The following is a 26,254-nucleotide window of genomic DNA, read 5'->3' on the forward strand; positions in this document are numbered from 1 at the left end:
TATGTTAAACATGAATTAATTTTGAACTTTCAAGGATATTAACTGTTATTTCTTAGGATAATTTTTAGAAAAAAATGGAATCAGAGAAGTCTGCCTTATCTAGTTTAAATAATCCATTACCATTAATTTTTTGAGGAACCTCCACACTGTTTTCCAGAGGGGCTGTACCAGTTTACATTCCCACCAACAGTGTAGGAGGGTGCCCATTTCTCCACATCCTGGCCAGCATCTAGAGCCTCCTGATTTGCTCATTTTAGCCACTCTAACCAGTGTGAGGTGGTATCTCAGTGTGGTTTTGATTTGTATTTCCCTGATCAGGAGGGATGCTGAGCATCACTTCATGTGTCTGTTGGCATCTGGATGTCCTCTTTGGAGAAGTGTCTGTTCATATCTTCTGCCCATTTCTTCACTGGATTATTTGTTTTTCGGGTGTGGAGTTTGGTGAGTTCCTTATAGATTTTGGATACTAGCCCTTTATCTGATATGTCATTTGCAACTATCTTTTCCCCTTCCATTGGTTGCCTATTAGTTTTATGGATTGTTTCCTTTGCTGTGCAGAAGCTTTTTATCTTGATGAGGTCCCAGTAGTTCATTTTTGCTCTTGAATCCCTTGCCTTTAGGGATGTGTCAGGTAAGAAATTGCTGCAGGGGAGGTTAAGGAGGTTGTTTCCTGCTTTCTCCTCCAGGGTTTTGATGGTTTCCTGTGTCACGTTCAGGTCCTTTATCCATTTTGAGTTTATTTTTGTGCATGGTGTGAGAAAATGATCTAGTTTCATTCTTCTGCATGTTGCTGTCCAGTTCTCCCATCAACATCTGTTAAAGAGGCTGTCTTTTTTCCCTCGGATACTCTTTCCTGCTTTGTCAAAGATTAGCTGGCCGTACATTTGTGGGTCTAATTCCGAGTTCTCTATTCTATTCCATTGGTCTATGTGTCTGTTTTTGTGCCAATACCATACTGTCTTGATGATGACAGCTTTGTAGTAGAGGCTAAAGTCTGGGATGGTGATGCCTCCTGTTTTGGTTTTCTTCTGCAATATTACTTTGGCTATTTGGGGTCTTTTGTGGTTCCATACAAATTTTAGGATAGTTTGTTCTAGTTTTCAGAAGAATGCTGGTGCAATTTTGATTGGGATTGCATTGAATGTGTAGATCGCTTTGGGTTGTAACGACATTTTAACAATATTTCATTCTTCTGACCCACGAGCATGGAATGTTTTTCCATTTCTTTGTGTCTTCTTCAATTTCCTTCATAAGTTTTCTATAGTTTTCATCATACAGATCTCTTATATCTTTGGTTAGGTTTATTCCTAGGTATTTTATGGTTTTTTTGTGTAATTGTGAATAGGATCAGTTTCTTGATTTCTCTTTCTGTTGCTTCATTGTTGGCGTATAAAAATGCAACCGATTTCTGTACATTGATTTTGTACCCTGCAACTTTGCTGAATTCATGAATCCAGTTCTAGTAGGCTTCTGGTGGAGTCTGTCAGGTTTTCTAAATAGAGTATCATGTCGTCTAAAAAAAGTGAAAGTTTGACAACTTCTTTACCAATTCTGATGCCTTTTATTTCCTTTTGTTGTCTGATGGCTGATGCTAGGACTTCCAGCACTATGTTAAACAACATTGGTGAGAGTGGACATCCTGTTGTTTTCCTGATTTCAGGGGGAAAGCTCCCCTATGGCCCAACAAAAGCACTGCTAGGAATTTACCCAAGGGATATAGGAGTGCTGATGCATAGGGGCACATGTACCCCAATGTTCACAGCAGTACTATCAACAATAGCCACAACATGGAAAGAGCCTAAGTGTCCATCAACTGATGAATGGATCAAGAAGATGTGGTTTATCTATACAATGGAATACTACATGGCAATGAGAAAGAATGACATCTGGCCATGTGTAGCAACAACGGATGGAACTAGAGGGTGTTATGCTGAGCGAAATAAGTCAGGCAGAGAAGGACAAATACCATATGTTTGCACGTAAAGGAGGATTAGCAGGAACTTATGGGACCATGGGAGAGAAGAAGGGGAAAAATATTTGGGGAGAGGGAGGGAGGCAAACCATGAGGACTCTTGAATGCTGAGAACAGACTGAAGGCTGATGGGGGTGGGGAAAAGGGGTGATGGGCATGGAGAAGGGAACTTGTGGGGATGAGCACTGGGTGTTATATGGAAACCAACTTGACAATAAACTACTAAAATATATAAATAAATAATCCATTACCCTCACAGTGAATATAAGGCACCCCCTACTGAGTAATTGGGTGATAGCTACTAAGTTTCAGTCATATTCTAAACTTGATATTATGGAAAATTATTGTAAGATTTTATCTGTGATTAGGTTCAACTAAAGCTATCAGATAGAATAATGTCAAACTAAATTACATTTCAAAGTCTATAATAAAAATAGACCCAGTACTTCAGTTCTGCTTTATTTTTAGAAATTATAAAAACTAATAGCTATTTTTATCAAACTATTAGTTTTTCACTTAATACAGATGATTCTACTTAATTTTTAAAAATTTTCCTAAAACAGTTATATCAAAACTAATGTTCATCCAAAGCCTCACTGTCCAACAATAACTAAATTAGGATCTGAACTGTACACAGATTAATCTGCCACCTTCATCAAGAAAGACACTACGCAGAAGAAAATGAACTGTTTGGTTCTGTTTCTGCCACAGTGGTGGTGGTCACCATCGCACCCTCAGCATTACAGCACCCACGCACCAGCTTCTAAGGCAAGTTCACTCACATTTATTTCATGCTTCTCACTGCAGTCAGTTTTATAGAACACTTTCATTAAGTGAGGATTCCTGATGGTTTGGGTTTGAAATGAACAATGGTTACTCAGCTCACCCAAATTAGGCTACAGCAGAGATGACTTAAAATTTCCCAGAGAAAGTATCAGATGATGTGCATCATGATGAGTCAAAGTGACACAAAACTCTGCTTTATTTCCACCAAAACATCCAAGCTGTGACACTCACTACCTGTGTGACCTTGGGAAAGTCACCTAACCCTTGTCTCTCAGCTTCCTTACACAAGATGCAAACCAGAATAATAGCATCCATGTTTCAGGACTCTTAATAGAACTAAAGACAGAATTTAGAATAACATTTAACACACAGTAACCCCTCCTTAAAGGTTAATTGTTGTAACTGCTTTTTTTTTTTGAAACATATACACATATACAAATAAACAGAATTAGTGACTGTGTATGTGACCATATTTATTTACCATAACAGTATTCTTGTTATTTTTTCTTCTCTGTTCCTAGAATACACTTAATGCAGATGATTTTTCCACTTGGAAACTTCTTTCTGAGTCCCTGGGTCTCAAGACACTGAAGTTATGTCAAGATGTTCTTTATTATTGAAAATCATTAAAATCAATCAACTCCTTCCAAAGTAATCAGAAAAGAGACAACACAGCGTGCTAAGTGGTTTATTTTGGAAGAAATGACCACTTTATTTCTCTTCATAATCAAACAGAACAATCTCTGTAACATTAATGATAATGACACTTTAGTTTTCAGTTTGCAAAGCACTTTCCATGCAGTGGTGAGAGTGCTCCTCCTACCTTGCTTTTTCTTACTTTCAAAAGAATTCTCTGCACGGAGAGCCCCATTTTTCACTGTATTCATGCTCAGGAACACAAAGAAGGAGGTATCGACAAGCAGCAACCCCAATATTATAACTTTTGCTTATTTTCTTACAAGTAGTTGAAGTTGTGAAGAGAAATGAAGGCCCACTCTTTTTTTCTACACAAATTCACAGAAAAATCCAGAGAAATAATAGGTTTCACAAAGGCACTGAACATGCTTCAATTTCATCAGGAAGAAGACCACTTGATTACTGTCACTTAAGCATTCGGATTTGTTAGGGTTCTATCGAAAACCCCAGGGACTCACTCATCAAGCTCTCCTCCAGGTCTTTGATGCAGCAATGGCCACAGAACTTTTTTTTAAAGGTTATTTATTTATTTTGAGAGAGAGAAACAGTGCGAGCAGGGGAGGGGCAGTAAGAAAAGCAGGGAGACAGAGAATCCCAAGCAAGCTCAGCAATGTCAGTGCAGAGCCTGACATGGGGCTTGATCTCCCATGAACTTTGAGATCATGACATGAGCAGAAATAAAGAGTCAGACGTTTAGCGGACTGAGATGCCCAGGCACCCCAGAATGTTGTTTTTCCAAGAGTGAATTCTCTCATTGGAAATCTCTATTCTGCAGAGCAGAGGTAGGAAAGTTTGACAGAGTAATTAAGGAAGTCAGGTCAACTGTAAGGTAGCTTTTGTGAAAATTAATTAAAGGAAGCCTCACTAAAATGGGAAGTTCAGCCGGGGGAGCTCTCATGGCCTACCACTCAGTCCTCAACTGCAAATCCTCCAGGAAGAATCAGACCTGGCACATGGATACTACTCTACCACCGGGCAGACAGGAGGAAGAAGGGCTTACCCTTACCCCTTCCACCCTGACCCTCACAACAGTCCAGCCAAGGAGAGACAGTCACAAGTTAGCTGGTGAGAAGCCGCTACACTTTGGAACCCCATTTTGCTCTGGTAGACTTTTTGTTGAGAACAGCCTTCTCAACTTTTCCATACAAGGACTTTTGTTCCTCTCTTTTGTTCTCCAGACTTGCCTACAGTTTTGCCCCAGCATGCTTGTTCCTCATTGTAATTCTCTGCTTTTCTCAAATAAGTCTATCTTTTGCTGGTAAATAACTGGCAGTTTTATTTTTTAAGGTTAACACCTCCTTTACCTTCAGAAATCAAGATCTATACAGAATCACAGATTTTTAAGCCCTGAAGGAATGGGGCCTTAAAGGCATTTTATAAACACCAAATGACCATAATAGTAATAATAAGTTATTTTCCAAATGTCAGTCAACTAAATAATGTTATTAAAGATGAGCCAAATATAACAACACAGAATTTGATAATCCATCTGATTCATATTCATTTCTCATGGGAAACAATTTATAGTTTTGTGAGTTCTATTTTTATTTGGTCTTATTTTATCCTTTATGTGCTAATGGTGGGACTTACTGTCATACCGCTCTTTACTGCAAAGTAAAACATACCTCACGAATAGAACAAGACCCAAGCCAACCCCAAAGATTCATATAGGTCCCATGCAGTCCCGATACTTAGGACCTCCTCTTGCAGGGTTGAACCTGTCTTTGTCCACTGTGGAAATGCAACTTCTGCTCACACTATCATAAATGAGGTCAAATCCAGTGACACTGAACATGACCCACCATTTTTATCTAATGTTCCATTTATGAAGCATCACTCAGCGCTATCAAGTGGCAGACATTTCTGGGCAGTGAGGAGCTTCTAGCCCAACCAAAAATAATGTTTTCCTAATCCTCTGGAGCGTGAGCCCAAGATCTTTGTTTTATAAAACCAGGATTACAACATGGAACTCCACTCTGCCTTTACAAATATGAACTTTTGGAAGAAAAAGTTTACAAAAGAAATTAAATTAAAAAGGATAAGAAGACTATAAAAAGGGAAAGAGCAGGAAAAGACTGTAATTCACCATCTAAACAAAATGCTGGAAGACAAACATGAAGAGAACAAGCTTTTTGTGTTATAGACTGGCCTCTGCAGCAGAGTTCAAAACATGGCCCTGCTCACTCCAGATGTCCGCTGTAAATGACATCAGACGCAGACTCTACAATGTTAGTTTCAGCCTTGCCTAAAACTTTCAAGCACCCTTTGACCTCTCGATATTATCTCAGGTTTTATTCCACAAGGGCCCAATCCCTAGTAAGCTTGGGAATCCCCACATGCCCGGATATTATCCCCATATATGCTCTTTCAGGCTCAAAACACTACATGACAGCCATATTAGAAAGTTCTGCAAAATAGGCGATCTCCTTCCTTTACCAATTACAAATTTACTTTAATAATAAAAATAATAAAAATTTATTTTCTAATAAAAATAAAAAATAATACAGATATGAAATAAAATTTTTTCTTAAAAATGAAAATTAATTTAAAAAAAAATGAAGAGTTCCCTACCTTGAACACATTAAGCTGCTGGTTAATGGTCTCTGTTTCCATACCAACAGGGCCTTGAGACTCCTCATGTTCTTCAGCCTTCTGAAGCAGAGTAGAGAATTCCTTCAGCTTGCTGTAGAATTCCTCAAGACGCTCAACTGTCCCTTCAACTTGCTCTTCTCGGGCTTGTGCTCGGTCCAGTAACTTGTTGCATTGTTTGCTTAAAGCTTCCAAGTCCCTTTTGATTCCAACAAGATCAGGAGAGGTTTCTTCCATGGCCAGCATCCTCCTGCATGTTTTATTCGCGTTGTCGTTGCTTGCTATGAGGGCTTCTAGTTTCTTCAGAAAGGCTTTAATATCCTCCTTTTGCTTTTGCAATGTTTCTACATCTCTCCCTACTGGGGCCATGCTATCTAGTTCATCATCGAACTCTGCAAACTGAGAAAACATTTCTCGGATGGTATTCTGGAAATGCCCAATGCCCTGAAGCTTGGTTTCTAAGAATGAACACCTTTCGTCAACCTGCTGACTCAATGCACTATGTTCTTGAGCTAAGGTTTCTGCTTGTAATAAAACATCGGAGGTTCCCTTTGAGTCTGAGGCTTCTATCACAAGGTCTTGCGCGAGCCCTTTGACCAAATCTACCTGATGTTTCAAGGTCTGAAGTGTCTTCTGCTGAGTCTGCAGCACGGTCAGGTATTTGTTACTGTAGGCCTGGGGTCCTAAAGAATCATGGACATCTAGCTGTTCCTTTGCACACTGAAACTGCCTTTTGGCTTCTTTGGAAACTTCTTGAAATTCTTTCAACTTCTGGGCCATGTTCTCCAGAGAGAACTTCTTACTGTGAAGTTGTTCGGTGACCATGTGTACCTTCTGGATCAGTGACTTATTCTCATCTGTAACAGCCTCTTTATCTACCTCACAGACACTGAGCAAACTATTGGCTGCGTTGTTTAGCAGTTCTACCATCCCAAAGTGTTGGTTCATTTCCTTCTGCAGAGACTGTAACTTGGCAACAGAATTCTCTGTTTCAGCAGGATCCAGGCAAAATTTTATTTCCTCCAGGTTATTCTGACATTTGTCTATCCATGGCTGGAGAGTCTCTACATGTTCTCTATACTTGAGGGCTTTTTCCAGTGTATCTTTTACCCTGTCTTCTCGTTCTTTCACCTGCTTATTAAATCCATCCCAATTGGTTTTAATAGTGTTAAGCTGTAACTGTAAGGCTGCCTTCTCAGACCCTTGTGTTTTCAACAAGAGATTTTCACCTTCTGCGATGGTCTTTTCATAAATATTAGACTGTGCAGACAAAGTTTTACTAAAGTCTTTCTGATCTTTAATTAAGGACTCCAAGACATCAAGTTTGGCTGATATGGGGGGAGACTTGTTTTGCTCTTCTTTCTTTGTATCCAGCCAAGCCTGAAATTCTCGAGACATTTGCTGAAACTGGTGAGAGCTCGCACAGGCTGACTGAAGGTGCTGAACATGATTCTCTAAAAATGAAATCAAAGACATGCTTATTTTACATCAAAATGTAATTTCATCCACGAAAAGCCATGAGAAAAACCACCAAATAAATGTACAGAACTGTCTAAAACGAAAGGCTGTTAGCACTAACTGAGGTCAGTACCACAGTGAGAAAAGAGACTGTCGAGGTTAGATCCTGGAGCCATCTCCATTCCAGTATGAGGAGGTGATAACTGTTCAAAGTTCTCAGTTATTCTGATAAATAATCCATCCCTTATAAAATCTGACTTTCCCACTTCTGTGATTTGTACCTGTCATGGAGGCACTATGTAGTGCCTGGGCACGATAGGGGTGAGGGTTCCAGCTCAGCCTCTCTAAGACCTGGAAGACCCTGGGCAGATGATTAAACCTCCAAGCCTCATTTCCCCAACTGTAAATTGACAAAATCAATAGAAGCTGTTGTGGCAATTAAACAATTTTACATGTAAAGTTCTTAGCTTAGTGCCTGTCATATAAAAGTGGTCATAATGGTAATAATCACCACCGCCCTCGCTAATATTTGTTACCACTCTCTTGTCAAAATAAAGGAGTAAGTCTGAAATGGTTGCTATGATCAATAAACAAATCCAATCAGTTAAAAAAGGATAAACTGAGTATTTACTAGTTGCAAGGCACTTAGTATTACTTTGCAAAAAGAACAAAGGTAGCAGCCAAATGCAGCCCTCCTAATGTGCAGTAACTCACTACGGCTGCCTCTGACACATACCAGCTCATGTGTCACAGAATTATGGCCACAGCAGGTGAGAGAGAAACAGAGTGCCAAATGCTTCTCTTTCACACATTTCTCTAGAAAAGCTTTCTGTGGAAGAATGAAACAAACTAACTGCAGAGGAGAAAATGATGCAAAGCCTTTTTAATAACCGTATCCATCCGTTTGGATCTGGTCAGTGAAACTGTCACAAGGCAAAAACATTTACATCTTTTAAAAACCAGGTTGAGAGACCTGACATTTCAATGGGCCTTCGTTAAATGGCTTTTTGCCGGGGCGCCTGGGTGGCTTAGTCGGTTAAGCGTCCGACTTTCGCTTAGGTCATGATCTCGCGGTTCATGGGTTCGAGCCCTGTGTCGGGCTCTGTGCTGACTGCCAGCTCAGAGCCTGGAGCGTGTTTCAGAGTCTGTCACTCCCTCTCTCTCTGACCCTCCCCTGCTCATGCTGTCTCTCTCTCTCTCTCTCCTAGAAATAAATAAAACATTAAAAAATAATAATAAAAAATAAATAAATAAATAAATGGCTTTTTGCCAATTATGTATGCAGAATTTCCCCAACTCTGCTGCACGTGAACATAGAACTATTCTCTGTGCTCATGTGAGTGGCTTCTTCTCCATCTACACTTTCAGTGAGGGCAGACTCTCTTCAGGGTCCTAGCTTCCTGGCAACAGCTTGGAAATAGGCAACACCTGACCTCCATTTCTAGGAAATATATATATTAAAAGAAGATAGACAAACCTGCTTTCTGTTTAATATCCTTGAATGATTTTATAATGCCTTCTAGTTGCCTACTAAGTTCGGCTTTCAAGTACTCTTCTTTAACCAGTGCTGACAAATCCTCACAGAGGGTCTGAGCCACCTTTATCTGCTTCATTTCCTGCTCTAGTTCCTGCTTCATTTTTTGGGCTGCTTCCAACTGCTGGTTCATAGCATCAGGATGTGTGCTCACGGCCACACTGCTGCTGAGTTTATTATCCAAGTCACTCAGTTTATCAGAAAGGCTTCTCAGCAGGCTTTGATACTGTGTGCTCTTAACAATGGCTTGGTCGATCCAGTCACATCTGTCACTCAATTGTCCTGTTAGGCTGTCCCACTTTTGGGTCACAGCTGCCAGTTGCTCCTTCACAATCCCATGGAAAGAGGGGTGTTCACCAGGTCTGTTCAGAATGCTCTGACCAGCTGCAGTTAGCTGTTCATACTGAGGCTTCCGAGTATCAAATTCTTGCAGCAGGATCTAAGGCAGAGGTAATGAGGGTAAATAAACATGTAAGTTAGAGGATAATTATGGAAAACAGAGCTTTAAGTTTTTAAACGGACATAAATGGTATTGATTTATCTCGTTTTTACTTTTGTTTTTTAGTTTCTGTTTTCCTAGTTTTTTAAGGGCAGTGCAATTATCTTAAATTAATCCAAAGAGCAGTGAGTGGTGCTTCACAGAGGTAACATTTTGTCGAAAAATAACATCCCTCAAAGGGGACAAGAAGGAGAGTTAATATGGCAGTCTGGGCAAAATGAACAAAAACTCATGTACAAATTTTCATATACAAAGATAAGCACTGCTATTGGACAAGTTCATATCACACAAATAGCAAATTTGTATTTTCTTACTTGTAGTTTTCTCTTTGTAGGATACTTTAAATGTTCTATAGCATTTTGGACCAAAGGAAATGTTCGGTGAGAACAATGTTAGAATACATTAACTCATGGTACATTGATTTACATGGCTCTTTTAAATATAAGATTTATTGACATTTATAGTCTCTGTCATAAAAATTTTTATCCAATAAATCATGTTGCTCAGAAAGTGTAGGGGCAACACTGGCTTTCATTATAAAATGAATGACCCCAAAATTTCCTTTTTATGTTAATTTTTTAATGTTTATTTGTTTTGAGAGAGAGAGTGCGCACGCATGTGTGTGAGCTGGGAGGGAGAGCGGGGGGGGGGCGAGCGGGGGGGGGAAGGGCAAAGAAACAGAGTTGGGGAGAGAGAGGGAGAGAGAGGGAGGGAGAGAGAGAGAGAGGGAGGGGAGGGAGGGAGGGAGAGAATGAGAATTCCAAGCAGGCTCCGTGCTGACAGCAGAGAGCCTGACACGGGGTTTGACCCCACAAACTGCGATATCATGACCTGAGCCCAAATCAAGAGGCAGACACCTGCGTGACTAAGCCACCCAGTCACCGCCTAAATTTTGATACAATATTTTATCTATCTTAGGGAGACTACCAAGACTAGGGGCAATTATTTCTCCCCAAATATTTATTTATACCTTTTGTTTTCACTCTCTTCAGAGTAAGAACATACATGAACTAGGACATGTTGACTCTAAACTACCAAGACTGATTTGTATTTTCAAAGTATAGGATTAGCCACACTGCCCTAACACCACAGCTTACACAGGAGGAAATCTAACTGGAACCACAATGGAGCATTTTCTGTTACATCTGACTTAAATTTCATGGGTTTCTTTTTCTCCTTGTGGATTTATCCGCTTTGTAATTAGACCAGTCTAACCCACTCTGTTTCAAGGATCCCTCTCTGTTTTGCTTACTCTTTCCCCCCTTCCTATTCTGTCTTTCCACCCCTCAGGGCTGTATTGCATGAGTTTTACAAGTTTCATTATCTCCTACCACAATCAAAATGAATAAAACCTCAAAGGAGTAATTTCTAAATAATAAAAAGCATATACCAGCTTCTCATAAAAATGTAATTACTTATACAGTCACATTAATATTTCAAAGAAGGCCCTTTTTAACAGGGTCTGCACAAACCACAATATGACTGAAATGATCAAGGGACTTGACCCACTCTCGGGCTCTGGAGACGGATGCCTCCTGGCTGTGGTTCTCTGGGGGTTCCCCACTAACCTCAGGATGTTATCTTACGGGCATCTGAAACATTACAAATACACTCCAAGGCAGTTTAAACACATACTGTCCAAAGCTAATGTATTTATAATGAAAATATTTGTCTTATTAAGTCACGTAACACTCACCTGCACCTGCTGCCTTTGTGTGTTTAGCATATTTGGGTCAATTGACAACGGCCCAAGAACACTGACCATCAGTTCTTTTTCCACAAGCCACTGTTTTAACTGAGCTTCTACAGTCTGGAACTGGGTTAGATTATTAGAGGATTCTTCCAGTTTTTGTTGTCTATCGACTGTTAGTTGATTGAGCTCTTGCCACTTAGAGTCTAAAAGAAAAAGATAAACAATGAAACAAGCATTTGGTTTTTATACATTAACATCACTACATGTATGAAGACTGCAGGATAGGACTCAGAATGATAAATAGTAGCTATCATCCCGTCTTTGTAACTCTTCTTACACAGTCGGTTAAAACTTAATCTAAGGGTTAACAGCATTTAATGATACAGATTTTATGGTCCTGCTGCTGTGTATCAACCGAAGTATATGAAAAATAAATTTGACTCTGACCTTAGAAGATACTATAGAGTAATATGGAATATTCCTTAAAGCAAGCAGGATCCAGAGAGCCCTCATGTCTGCTAGAGGTCCTATACAGTCTGTTTATTCAACTATAACTGCACTATTGGAACAGTGAACATTAATAGCAAATTTTTAGTAGCAAATCTGCAATGATCAGTTTTGGGCAAATGACTCCCTCGCTTGTATATCCACGCCCATTCTCTTTTATTCAAATCACCACTAACAACCAGCTGCTTGAAAGTTACACGAGGAAATTTCACCAACCCTTTACAACTTAACATAAAAACGAAATCACTTTTAATTCCTATCAAAACTGGCAGATTTTTCTGATTTTAGATTTCTTTGAAAGGTGATTCTCTCTTCCATGTCACGGAGATAACAATAATTCAGAATGTTCTTTCATGACTCTCCTGTCTCCTTGATGACAAAGCCTGAAACACATCCTTTACGTTCCTAGCACCTAATTCCATTTTGGTCCTTATCATGTGGTGCCTAGACTAGTGGTTCTCAAACCTCAGCTGCATGAGAATCACCTACAGGGATACAGGTTGCTCAGCCCCATCCCCGAAATTTCCGATTCAGGGGGTCTGGAGTGGGGCCTGAAATTCTGCATTTCTAGGAAGTTCCCAGGTGACACTGATGCTGTTGCTCCAAGGACCACACCTTTGAGAACTGTAGTTCTAGACAACTAGTCTTACCGCAGGTTTCCTTGTAATTAGTGCATCGTGGCTGCAACCCATTTGGTTCTAAAATAATTTCCCTAAACATTTCTGTGCTCATACCCTTCAATAACTAACTCCTCACCACCTAGATGATAAAATCTGAAGGCTTCTGCCTCACATTCAAGGCCTCCCACAATCTGGGCCTAGTGTACTAACATTAGAGGGTCTGCCCTCTGAGATGAAACCTCTAACCTAGCCCTGTTCACACTACCGTTATCATCACAACAGGCTTCTGCTTACACGAGCCCCGTACCTGATACAGCTCTATTTCCTCTCCGTATACCCCCGCTCTGTCTTTCCATCATAATTCCGCTGGATCTTACCCCTCTGCTAGGTAGCCTTTCAAGCTGTTCTCCCCCTCACACAGTGTGCTCCCTGAAGCCAAGAGTTATTGACCAGCATTTGAACACTTCAGTCATTCAATAAACAGTTAACGATGGGCAGGATTCGTTGACCTGACAGATTTTTTTCACCTAGCACAATACAATAAATGGTTGCTTTTAATAGAACCCAGTCCCTAAAACCTTACCTAATAAGATCATTCTATATGGCATGTTCCAATCAAACACAATCTGACAACAAAATAATGCAATTCAAATAATGAATTGAGAGGGAGAAATATCAAAATCTTATTGGGAAGATTTTTTGAAATGTGCACTTCTCACTCTCACTCCCATTCTAAAATGTCTTCCTAATACTGTCCTAATTCCTTCTGGTACCCCAGGTGACAGCCACTAAATTAGGGACAAATTAATTATAATGCAATAGGAATCTATAGTTGGATTAAATACAGCTTTGAACATTAAGATCCCTTAAAATAACTTTTTGAAACTAAAACATAGTCACTGATTTCTAAATGTATCATAGCATATCTAACTCTAATGGAAGGGCAACATTTAGCTAACCATTATATAATGCAACAATTGAAAGTAAAAGAATTATTGTTATAATCACAGTAAACACACAGCACTTGCTATGTGCCAGATACAGCTTGTCTGAGCTGTACACACATTAACTCATTGAATTGTCCAAACAATACTATGAAGTAGGGAAAATGAGTACCATTGTCTTACACTCATTTTCCATATCATTATAATAGTGAAACGGGCTGATAATAGTGCTTGTGAAGAAAAGTTCCATGTTTAGGAGAAACAGTTTCTATGGGGACAGAGATGGGAGGCTAACTCTGGATAAAGAATGAAAACCACCAGATTTCTATGGGGAGATATTTTTCAACCCTGAATGGAGAAGAGAAGAAGACACAGTTAGGGGCCAAACAAGTCCTACAAGGAACTTCACAAATGAGAAGGGAGCCTATCTTTTCCAGACCCCCCAAAAAATACACACACACATGCACACATGCACACACACACACATATATATGAAAGGAATATTTAAAGTGACATATAATAAAATATTAAAAGATAGAAACACCAAAAATCAAGTAAAAACCTCGATTACTCAATGTACAACATTTTATTTCCCAGTATCTACCCTCTTCATAAAAATAAACTTACAATGTTTAGCAAGAAAAGTACAAGATATGTCAAGTCTCAGTACAATATAATTTGAAATGACATTTTAAAATATGCAACATTTTAAACATGAAACATTAAGGCAAATTCAAAAGTAAACTGAGGCTGTTGGATAAATTTTTTTCTGATAAAAATGTGATTAAAAAATGATTGTGTTTCATGCTATTGGTGGACTCCGGTATAAGTAACATAACATACCAATTTCTGTCAACATCTGTTTCCATTTGGGGGCCTCAGGAGTATTTGGGTTCTCCTCCAACAGCTCTGTCAATTTGTCTTTCAGCTCCTGCACTTTGTTTACATTTTGCTTCAGTTCTGCCTCAAATGACTAACAAAGGGAAAAAACTGTGTTAAAGTATGTCAACATCAAAAGATAAAAACACAATTACAACACATGAGAATATCCACTGTTAGGTGCTGAAGTGGGTGAAGACCAGAATTCAGCAGTTAATTATTCTCCTTTCCTCTTCTTAACCAATATTCAACTATCTGATAAAGGAATCCCAAAGACGAACACTACTGTGGAAAAAATTACTCCATTTTCTTTGGAGAAAATTACTCTAGACTCCAGTACCCAGGAATAGTTTTATATTATTCTCAAACAAATCCCTTTGGAAAAAAGAAAGATGGCATCAATAATAATGTAACTGAGAAGAAAATCAGTCTGGATAAAAGCTGCCAGGCTTGAGAATCTACCAGTGAATCAATGCTTTTCTGGATAACACATTATAGAATTCAGATATAGGTAGTGATATGTGTAGACATTTTTGCCATAATCACCACAATGTAAAATCATTTCTCCAGTCTTGACAGTTGCAGAAAGAAATGCCATTTATTAAAGGGAAAGCGTAAGCTACCGTATTTTATGCTGGGCAGAACAAATCCCTAATACGTGTACATAAATCTTTTCTAATAGTTGACTGCTTAAAATCCCAGACTTAACATGATTTAAAGGTGGCAAAGTTGGGGCACGTGGTGGGCTTAGTCAACTAAGGCATGCGACTCTTGATCATTGTAGGCTGTAGGTTTGAGCCCTATGTTGGGTGGAGAGATTACGTAAAAATAAAATCTTTAATGTTATATTTCTTGAGAGACAGAGAAAGACAGAGTGTGAGTGGGGAAGGGGCAGAGAGAAGGAGACATGAAATCTGAAGCAGGCTCCAGGCTCCACAAGCTGTCAGCATAGAGCCTGACATGGGGCTTGAACCCACAAACTGAGAGATCATGACCTAAGCCAAAGTTGAATGTTTAACCGACTGAGCCACCCAGGTCCCTTAAATATAAAATCTTAAAAAATAATAAAGGGGGCAAAGTTACCCCTAATAGCTCACTCATCTTTATAATGTCTGTGTGTAAAAGAGATTCCTATTATCATCACTTTCTACAGAAAAGCATATTAAACGAAACTGGCAAATTATTTGCTGAAAGTTATAGAGCTAGAAATCACAACAGGAGTCCTGACCACCAGGGCTCTGATCTGAATGCAAGTCTGTTCTTTTTTTAGGTCTTCAATAAATGTATCCACAGAATATACCTTATTCTGCTCAACTTGAGTCTTCACAGCTTCAGTATCTGTAGGGGTAGGTGCCTGATGCCATTTCGTTGCAGTTTTGTTCATCTTCTGTAGCCACTGCATCATTGCGCTGGATTCTTCCTGAGCCTTTTGTAATTTGGAGAGTTTGCTATTCAGTTCAGCTATTTTGTCCTTAAGTAAGAGGCCAAGATCTTCATAACCATGGCTTATGTCAGTCATATCTTTTTTAATGGATGTTAACCCTAAAAGTAAAAAATAAATAAATAAAATCGGATGGATACATTTTCAGGACAATTTAGAGTTAGAGCTCTAGAAATAAAAGTTTCCTTTACATGTTACATGATATTCCCTTGTATTTTCTCCATATTAAGCCTGCTATGATAAAGTCATAGAATTTTTTGAACTAAACGGTTAAAGTTTCTAAAAAACTATTTTAGAATTATCTTGTAATACTATTTAATGAGAAACAATTTAGGTACATTCCATAATACCAAACCATGAAATGTTGTTTATTAACCTCTTAGGAATTAAACTCACAGAAATAGTTCAAAGAATGTTATTCCAAGTGACAAAATATCTTAAATTATTTAACCAAAAAGAAGGAAACATAACCAAATACCAAACCAAACTACCAGATTTCACTAACTTCAGATGAACAAAATTGCATGGAATGTTATATTAATATGGTATTTATGGAGAAATGACTATGATAGTAAATGATATCATTTTAAGTCAAGGTTGAAATTTTGATGTAACTACTGTTCATCTCTAAAGATTTTCTCTCAAAAAAAGAAAAAAAACAAAACCAAAGTTACTATAATCAATAAGCACTTAAAGTTACTATTCACCTTTATTTGCCAAAATTTCTTGAGTATCTGTGGCTGTTCCTTCACCATTTAATATTACTCCACCTGCAAAAATATTAACACTGAAGTAGTAATAGATTTCGATAGTATTTCTACACATTAACAGTAGATGGCATTAACTCAAACCCCATAAACAGCAGTCATTTACAAGTGTTACTACTATTTGAAAATGTAAACTACTGATTCAATTTCTAAAATTTTTTTTTTTTTAATGTTTTATTTATTTCTAGGAGAGAGAGAGAGCGTGAGCAGGGGAGGGTCAGAGAGAGAGGGAGTCACAGACTGAAACAGGCTCCAGGCTCTGAGCTGGCAGTCAGCACAGAGCCCGACGCGGGCCTCGAACCCACGAACCGCGAGATCATGACCTAAGCAAAAGTCGGACGCTTAACCGACTAAGCCACCCAGGCGCCCCTACTGATTCAATTTCTAAATCAAATAAAGGTCAAAAATTTTAAGAACCTTTCTGGCCTATAAAATTCATTCTTAAATGGTAACATGATCACCTTAAATACTAGAGTGTCAAAGAGTTTAGATTAATACATTAATCACTGAGTATTAATTATAAAACAATTTTGTGATAAAATTGCTTTATTGCTAGTTTTAGTGATAATGTCCTTGAAGCTCAAAAGTTGCTCACTATGGTAAGTGTGTTGCATGAAGCATAAATGACTGACACACAAATCCTTACTTAAGGACTTGAAAATTGTCTGGTACAGTTACACAGTGTTATTATGGGTTTAATGGAAGCAGAATGAGGTACAAAGACATGAAAAGTTAAAAGTTAAAAGTAAAACAAACACACAAACCCTATTACTAAAGCCCACATTATGTCAACACACAGAGAGAAGAGCACAGTGGTTAGAAGTGCCTGGGCTTTGGTGTATGACTCACCTGAATTTAAATCCCAGCCCCACTAATTACTAGCTGGGTGACTGGACAAATTAATCACTACCCCCACTAAACTGGTGGGGGTAATAATACCTAATTTGCAAGACCACTGTAGGTATTAAAGACAGTTAACTGAGTGCCTAGCAAATAGGAACTACTCAGTAAGTAGAAATTATTATTCCTCCTTAGTTATGTAAACATCTAGCTTTGGTTCCTTTTTCATAAGCAGCATAGTAAAAAACTCAATTAGACTTTCTCATGTGAGTATGCATTGGCTACCTATGTAAAACACAAGAGATATTTCCCCAAACTAGCCACACGAGAACAAGATTAAAACAGTAATATTTAAATATCTAAATCTAAGTTTTGTCTCTTAAAAAAAAAATCACACATTGGTATTCTGGGTGAAAGTGAATATACCCCGATGATGCTCAAAAGTGATTCCTACAATGCTTGTTAGTTATCAAGAGTAGGAAAAATAGTTTTCTTACTTATTGCAAATACAAAGTGGACATGAAGAACTAAAAAAACAAAGAATTCCTTTTCTAAAAACCAAACACTTGACATTTCAGGAAATGTGATTAGAAGAGAAAGGAGAGGTCATCACACCATCTATAACATAAGTGCGCCCTGAAATGGGGTTAATAGAGCGGAATAAATGGTTGAGAGAGGCCAGCAGGAACATCAGTCTCACAAGAGGGGCAGCTAGGGGGCTGGGCGGAACAGACAAACCACAGAGGATACTCAGAGATTCTCAGAATAAAGATACAAGATCTGCCTTCTTGGATTAAAAACACCACCACCACCAACAAAACCCACAAAAAACAAATAAACAAACAAAAAACCACACTGATTTTAACATAAATATGTTTTAAACTTAAAAGCATATCCACAACTTAAATTGACTGTAGAATCATTACTTATACAGGACTCTCCCTTCTGTTAAGTGACTCAGTCATGACTACAGTTTAGGTATGCTGGCTAACGCATTATATAATTGTTTTCTGCACAAAATAAAGCAGATGGGAATTTTTAATTTAATTTTATTATTTATTTATTTTGAGAGAGATAGAGAAAGTAAGAGAAGAAGAGGCGCAGAGAGAGAGAGGGAAAGTGAGAATCCTAAGCAGGTCCTGCCTATCAGTGCAGAGCGAGACATGGGGCTTGAACTCACGAACCGTAATCATGACCTGAGTCAGAACCAGGAGTCAGTCACTTAACTGAATGAGCCACGCAGCCACCCCTAGATAGGAATTCAATTTTTTTTAAAAGGAGAGCTTCACTCTACACAAACAACTGCTTCCTTCCTTCACCTCTCCTTTCCAGACCAGACTCAATTATCAAATATTTCAAAGAGAATTTGAACATCTCCATTAAGGTAAAAAACAAATTGGAATCTGCTCTTTCCTCTTTCCCCAGTCAAAGCTCCCTATTCTTACATATCAATCTGGCTACATTTTAACTGTAACTGTAGCCTCTAAGAAAATGAACAGAAGAGGAATCTGAAATTTGACTAGTACAGATACTCCTCCCTATGGGGAGAATACTTTTGGTGCATGTATATACACGCCATCTTTCTTGTCACTTTCCTTTTGTATTTCTGAGGTTACTTTGTGCATCAATCTAAAAACTAAAGTAAATAAAAGTAACAGGGGTGGACCCAATTCTCAGGGCTTTTGCCATGGATGTAAGTAAAGCACATACCTGATTTAACCGCTGCTATTGCCTTTGCAGGGGTAGTGACCGCACTGATTAGGTTACATAGTGAGAGCCCACTGTTGTTTACTTTCTGAATCTCCGGCTGTTTTGAACTCCACTTCTCTTGTAATTTCTTGAGATATAAAAACACATTATTTTCCAGTCTTCATAACAGTTTCAAAGTTACACATTATAATTCAATTTCTTAAACACATCTTAAAGCAATGATGACTGTGGGTCCTGATTCATGGGGGCATGGATAGAGAAAAAGGCACCATCCCTATGTGACTGTTAACACCATGCCCAGGTGACGGTTAACACTGTTAGCGGTGAGGAGTGGGGTACGGTCCATCCTGCATTCTTCTCCTAGCCACAGTGGAAGTCAGGCTATTTCTAGCTACCATGAATTCCAAAGTAACTGTCAACTGTCAGTCTGAAAACTGTACTCAGTAATGGCCAAGTTACAAGAAGAAAGGTACAGAAATGAATTTCTAAAAATGAGAATTCAGAATTCTATTTAATAGTGAGTTTGAATCATCAAAATTTCAATGAAGTTTTAAAAACATACGTCTCCACAAAGTTGGAATTGGGAAAATTGCCATAACTGGTTATAAGTTTTATGATTTGAATCAGTTGACAAACGACTTGTACAGTATTTGTACCAGGGATTCAAATAACTTCCGTCTTCAAATACTGGTTACAGTGATATATCTGAGCTAGAGTTAGTTGCTGAGTTGAAGATCAGGGTCATTTATATGACATCATGAGAAATGGCTCTAAAGACCATGCTAAGCAGAGATTTGATGGGGAAGGTTGAAACTTGGGTACTAGGACAGTCAGCCACTCACTAATAAATCTCTTTCAAAAATCATATTAAGTCAAAGTTTGTGCTCTTCCTCAAAAGGATCAGAGCTATGCTATGATTTCCAAGTATCACCAAAATATACTGAACATAAATGAGGATCTAACTTAATATGGTATTAGATAAAAGGAAACCACTAATAGTCTTTTAACCTCTCATGACACACAGGCAAATAATAAATTAGTATTAGATAATGATTCACCTTAGTTTCTTCCAAAGATTTTCCTAAATCCTCTGCACCAAAAGAAGGCTGCACAATAGGAACTCTTTCTGTTGTTTCCTCTATCCATGACTTCAGTGACTTAACAAGGATTTGGAAAGCATCCATCTGTTCTTGACAAGAAGATACAGCTTCTTTTCTAGATAACAATTATTGAAGAATTTAAGCCACAGACAGAAAATACTCCAAAGCAATAATTACTTAATAAATAATTATTCTTGTATCAAGCTAACTATTAAGAAAAAAAAATCTTCCCCCATGCACACTCTAGCCCTTGATAAAAGGAGGTAAGGTCTCATAGATCCAAGTGAAATCAGCTAAGTAACTACTTTATTCCTCAGGCACACTCCACAGATAAAAATAAGAGCAGTTAAGAAATCTGTAACCCATATGGTAATGGCACTCTATAATGCTACATCAACTCTAAGGCTATATAAACAGTTTTAACATTATTTAGATCCAGCAAACTTTGATCTGTCCATTTTATATGGCGCTTAATGCCAGCAGGCACAGAACCCGCAGGGAAACATTGAAGAATCACGGACATGAAGAAAACATCCCGCCACCTAGTGGTTTCTATGTGAAATTACAGTCATTCTAGTGGACTTCTGATAAACAAGGTGCTTCTGAGGGTACAGATTTAACTCTCCAAACATGAGGGGAGACTGGTTGCGAGAATGGCGATGACTACCTCCCCCACAGATACTCAGAACGCTCCACAGTGAACTGTATGCATCTGTACATGAAGCACCTTGGAGGGAGGGCACATGCCCAGCACATGAACAGCTGTGAGGACAGTCCCATTTGGTAGGTGGATGACCTGTGGATGGCATGTGCGCGTGTGCATGTATGTGGAATAGTGACACAGAAGAGTCCACTAATTCGCTGGACTAATTACTGGTAACTACATGGTTTTAAAACTGGGCCTTTCTGAAAGAAGAAACAACCTAGAGTTGACCTAGGAAAATCAAGACTATTGCTTCTGTGCAATGTGAATTAAATATTATGTGACAAGATGGAAAATGTAGCTCTGGATGTAGTAGAGATAATAGCACTCAAAAGTTTTAGGTAGAGAATTCCGAAGAAATAAAGAATAGGTAAAAGATAACTGCTTTCTATCTTTGTGGGTTCTTTAGCAAAACCAGATGTATACTCTAAATTAACATGAGATCAGAAATATATAAAAGTCTGGGCACAAGGTTTATTTCTGCACAACTTTTTAGCACAACTTATGTTTTTTCTTGTTTCTTGTTTGTTCACGGAATCATTTCTTTCTACAACTGTTTAAAAGCTAAACTATTTTATATTTAAAAAAAAAAAAAGGCCATCATGAACTATATTGAAATTGCACACGGCTTCTGAATAAGCCCAAAAAGCAATGATCTTTCAAGGTTACTTCTGTTTTAGCAAATAAAATGTGCTCTTTGCCAAAAGCTTCAGAGACTACAGTGACTTTAGATTATTTTCAGTAAAATACTACTACCACTACTTTTCTACATAATGCTCTCTACTTTTAGGAAAGAAGTACCAAATTTTCCTTCCTAAATATTTTAACAAAAATACACTTAGTTTTAACAGCAAAAAAAATGTGTCAATAGAAAAGCACTTACAAAGTAGCTCTATGTTTATCCTCATGTTTTATTTCAGGTATCGACATAAGCAGAGAAAAATAATTCATTCTTTAAGTATCAAGTAGACTAAGTTCCAATTTTTTAAAGGGTGCTTACTTTTGTTTGATGGTATCCTCCATTTCCTTGAATTTCTTTGACAAATTATTTGTTTTTTCAAAAACCAGAGCCTTATCACCTGGCAAGCCATGACTGGATATTTCCTTCAATAGACTGTGCAAAACTTCAAGATCTTTCTTGTTTTCTAAGAATTCAGTAGTTGATTCCTGCAATGGATTTAGATCATTAATCGATATAAGATGTTGCCAGATCTTCAGACAGCATTCTACCAAAAGGTATGTATGGGACCAGAATGGCTCTACTCAGAATTTCACAGAAGAATGGTCCTGCCTATGGTCAGTACTCTAAATATAAACAAACATGCAGGCAGGCTGTTTGAAAGAGAACACAGTCAATTTATTTAACTTAAAAATGTACTCTTTATACTCTGTCTTTTTGTGGGTTCTGGCATATAAGATACTTTTATCATCTTTAATATGTGCAAAGTGTGTATATGAGAAATGGCATTCATTGTAATCAAAGAGCAAAAGGTTTTAAGGAGAAGATGGGGGTTGGGATTTTTAAAGGATGGAAGCACAGATCCTTACTAATCAATCAGCAATTAAAATGATGATTGTGGATTATAAGTCTGCCAATACATGTATGAGCTGGTCTTAAATGTTAATACACTAGATCAACCTCATGATTACTAAGGAAGACATACCTGCATATATTGAGACAATTCAGTCACATCTTTTCCTGGCACATCTGTGTCAGTAAGAGCCTGCATTTTTGTTTCTAAAAATGTTTGGAGCTTTTCTGAGAGGCTCTCAAAGAGTTCTACTTTGGTTTTTAGTTCCTCCATTTTGGCAAGTTTTTCTTTGTGGTTATGACTTGCTTCTGAAAACCGAACAGACAAATCTTTCATCTTAGCCTGCAGTGAGGATGCAGTGGATGGATCTGATGTCTCCATAAATTTCTTCACTTTTTCATTCATGGCATTTATACTGCTCTGACGACCTGCAATGTCCTGTTCCAACATCTGAAACGAACCAAATAATGCCCAGGTTTTATAATGATGTTTACAAATAATAATGTCACAGAGTGTTAAAAACATTACTATCCATAACAACACAAGCTTGAACCACCTGTGACTTGAGGCAAGTTAACTGTTGGGACTGACTGACAAGTTCTGCTCTGTCCCTTGAGGAACACAACCCCAAATCTCTTCAAGAGAGACTGGAGGACAGCTGGCAAGTTGCCTGGGCAAGGCAGGAGGCGGCTGCTACTCAGCAGCTCCTAGGATCTAATGGAGCCCAGGGATTATCCATGGTCTTCAGTTTTAAAAGACTAGACAACAACAAGATTGATCTGATTAACCTCATGTGCAGCTGGCCGAAGCTGTGATACACACGACAGGACTCATGTATGTGTAAACCCTCTGTAATGAATTACACTCATGGAAAAGTACACAAAGCTCTCTCTCCACTTCTTCACAGAAAAACTGTTCTGACATGTGTCTTGGTGCAAGCAATACTGTCCACAGTTATACTCAGGAAACCTCTGTTCCTATATCCTTAAATTGATCTTATAGCTACCTCTCCTTGAGACTTCTTAAACTGCTTTTATCTTTTTCATTTAAAAGTGCTTTTGTTTTTTTTTTAAATGTCACTTACAATGTTTTTACTGATCACATCCTGAAGAGCAGCAGAGTTTAAGGGCACTTGACCTTGTTCTTTCAGAGAACTTTCCACACTTCCCATCCAGTCCAGCATTTCATCCAGGCCATCCTGCACACTCAGTGAGCGGGTCAAGGTTATCTGGAGTTTTTCATTTCGTTCATTAACAGACTTGGACAGATCATCATATCTCCCAACAATGTCATCTAGTCCAAAGAGATCAGGAAATGTTAACCGCAAAGTTCTCTTTGCCCTATTCTTTTTCAAAAATACACAAAGGTGAGTCACAAAACTTCCATGCCAAAATTAGAAAAAGGAAAAGGTTTAAATGATAAATTCAAAATGCATAATCAGAGTGCCATCTAAAAATTTTAAAAGAAGGAAAGGGTCTCGGTGGAATATAAATAACTGCATTCTTTTCTAAAACACAGTTCATATATATGTCATCTGCATTTGAAAAGAGATTTTTGGATGCATAAATATTTGAATTGCCCCAGAGAATGTTAAGTGGTTTAACCAGCTATTCATTGGAATAAATATTGGTTCTCAATCTGACATTTCAAATTAGCCACACTTGATAACTATATGGGGGAAAAAGATGACAGTCATACACAGCTTTTCTCAAGAAACAATACACAGCTATAAAAAGAGTTATCAAGAATTAACCCTCACATATAAAAAATTATCTCTCCCATGTGCACACATATATGCTCTCTCTCTTCCTCCCTCACACACACACACACACACACACACAATTAAGCTTACTGTCATCCTTCGCATCCTAAGCAAAGTACTCAAATGCTCAGAAATTGACAGATGCAAACATAATGAGAAGATAAATAAATATAATCAGAAAACAGATAATGGAAATTCACTTAAAATAAGGCAGGTTGAGGTTATGCTTCTAAAACATAAATAGAATGTACTTGAAAAGCTTAATAGCAAAGGGGAAAAATAAATGTTAACAGCTTGACCTATTTCAGATGAGATTAACCTTCTTTTCAATTAAGATGCTACAAAAACCAGCCATTCTAGCCAATTTTTCACTCAAATATAAAGTTCTGTATTTTAACATCCTACATTCTGTACTGCAGAAAAATGAAAAGTTAAAAGAACAATGATTTTAAATATATTAATCTCTCTCTCTCTCTGGAATAATTGTCAATTTTCACTTACTGTCCAATAATTTGAACAGTATTAATTATTCCTGAATGCTTTAGTCAGGTACATTGTATGTTCAGTTAGCAGAAAACTGTGACCTGAAACCCCTCTCTAAAAGTGAAATATTTCATACATTGTGTTTGGTCCATGGAACATAATCTATATACGCAATATTTCTTTTTGGTTGTTTTAATATATAATGGGAAAAGAGTTTGACAAATTTTCACCAAACTGAGAGGTTAAGTTTAGTTTAAAGAGACAGTCATGCTCCTGCCACAGAACACAACGAAGCCCTGAGAATGTGGGGGAGGGGGAGGGGGGGGGCCCACTGGGGAGTGACTGAATATGCACCAAGATGCTATCAGCAGACAAAACAAGCAGCAAGTTCACATACAAGCCATTCTGTGAAAGTCACAAGAGAAGATACTCAGAATTGCAGGTAGTGATTGATTAGCAGGTGAACTGCTTCTCAAATGGGGAACTCTGTGCATCAGCAGGGTAACATCGGCAGTCTGCTTAGTCTTGATAAGTGACTTCCCAGTAAAGTCGGCTATTTTAACAAACACATCTTGAATGTTACTGTTTTTGTATTTCTTAGTGATCAAACACTTTTGCTGAAGTAAATTCTTGCTTTTACTGAGCATTATAATAGAAAACGTTACAAAACGAAATCCACCATAAGGATGCTGTTGTTTTAAGTGGTTGATTTTCTCAGAGGTCACATAGATCTTAAAGAAATTCTTCTATATCTTAAATATATTTTCTTATATTCCTAGAAACTTATGCCAGGTAAAAGTTTTAAGTCTTAAAATAATGTATGATATGTGGAGTTTTAAGCTAATAAAAATGAGACTGTGTACATTTAACAGTGGGAAAAATGTCAAAATGCCTCTGCAAACAACAGCAACACATATAATACAGCCTTTCTTTCTTTTTTTTTTTTTAAAATTTTTTTAATATTTTATTTATTTCTAGGAGAGAGAGAGAGAGACAGAGTGAGCAGAGGAGGGTCAGAGAGAGAGGGAGTCACAGACTGAAACAGGCTCCAGGCTCCGAGCTGGCAGTCAGCACAGAGCCCGACGCGGGGCTCGAACCCACGAACCGCGAGATCATGACCTAAGCGAAAGTCGGACGCTCAACCGACTAAGCCACCCAGGTGCCCCACAGCCTTTCTTTCTTCTCCGGATCTCTATGCCTAAGTCTTTAAAGCAGTGGTTGCAAATGTGGGATGTCAAAATGGTACATTAGCATACAGGAACACAATGTTAGAACTTCTGTTCATATTTTTTATCTCATGCTTTAAAATTTTATGTTTTTGTATTTTATAAGTATAAGACACATAATGTGATAAGACAGTAACATATTTATATAACTTATAAATACACATGCATATATGAGGGTATATGCTGACAATTTTTTGATATACCCGGTGCATTATCAAAAAAAAGTTTAGACATCTTTAAGAATGAAAAAAAAAGTTTTCCTTCTACGGAGTAGTTTTAGAAAAGCAAAATTTTGTCCTTCTCTTCATCTAAAATTTCTGCTCAGATGTTAATTCACACTTTCTTTGGTGTGAAAACACAGGTCCAATTATCTTACAAAACATTAAGTTTTTTATTTCACATGTAGAAGCATATAATAACCTGAAACCACACATTAAATAGTGTGAAAAGCAGCAAAGTCAAAGCAAAACATACAGTAAGACAGCTAACATTTATCAATACCCCACCATGCAT

At 38.0% G+C, this 26,254-nt stretch overlaps 1 protein-coding gene across 1 annotated transcript in view; it reads right to left on the bottom strand.

Annotated features, from left to right (window-relative positions):
- Positions 1-26,254, bottom strand: part of DST (dystonin) — a 230,190-nt gene that overhangs the window by 92,516 nt on the left and 111,420 nt on the right. Inside the window, exons 38-48 of the mRNA XM_039244298.1 lie at positions 23,355-23,563; positions 22,403-22,720; positions 21,739-21,905; positions 19,994-20,150; positions 18,936-19,062; positions 16,326-16,388; positions 15,478-15,719; positions 14,142-14,271; positions 11,231-11,430; positions 8,979-9,474; positions 6,026-7,497 (exon numbers count right to left, since the gene is read on the bottom strand). Of these exons, the coding sequence (XP_039100229.1) occupies positions 6,026-7,497; positions 8,979-9,474; positions 11,231-11,430; positions 14,142-14,271; positions 15,478-15,719; positions 16,326-16,388; positions 18,936-19,062; positions 19,994-20,150; positions 21,739-21,905; positions 22,403-22,720; positions 23,355-23,563 (3,581 nt within the window). The remainder of the gene's footprint in view (positions 1-6,025; positions 7,498-8,978; positions 9,475-11,230; positions 11,431-14,141; positions 14,272-15,477; positions 15,720-16,325; positions 16,389-18,935; positions 19,063-19,993; positions 20,151-21,738; positions 21,906-22,402; positions 22,721-23,354; positions 23,564-26,254) is intronic.

Source organism: Hyaena hyaena, unplaced genomic scaffold (assembly GCF_003009895.1).
Source record: "Hyaena hyaena isolate Hyena2069 unplaced genomic scaffold, ASM300989v1 scaffold_242, whole genome shotgun sequence".
Taxonomy (NCBI): Eukaryota; Metazoa; Chordata; class Mammalia; order Carnivora; family Hyaenidae; genus Hyaena; species Hyaena hyaena.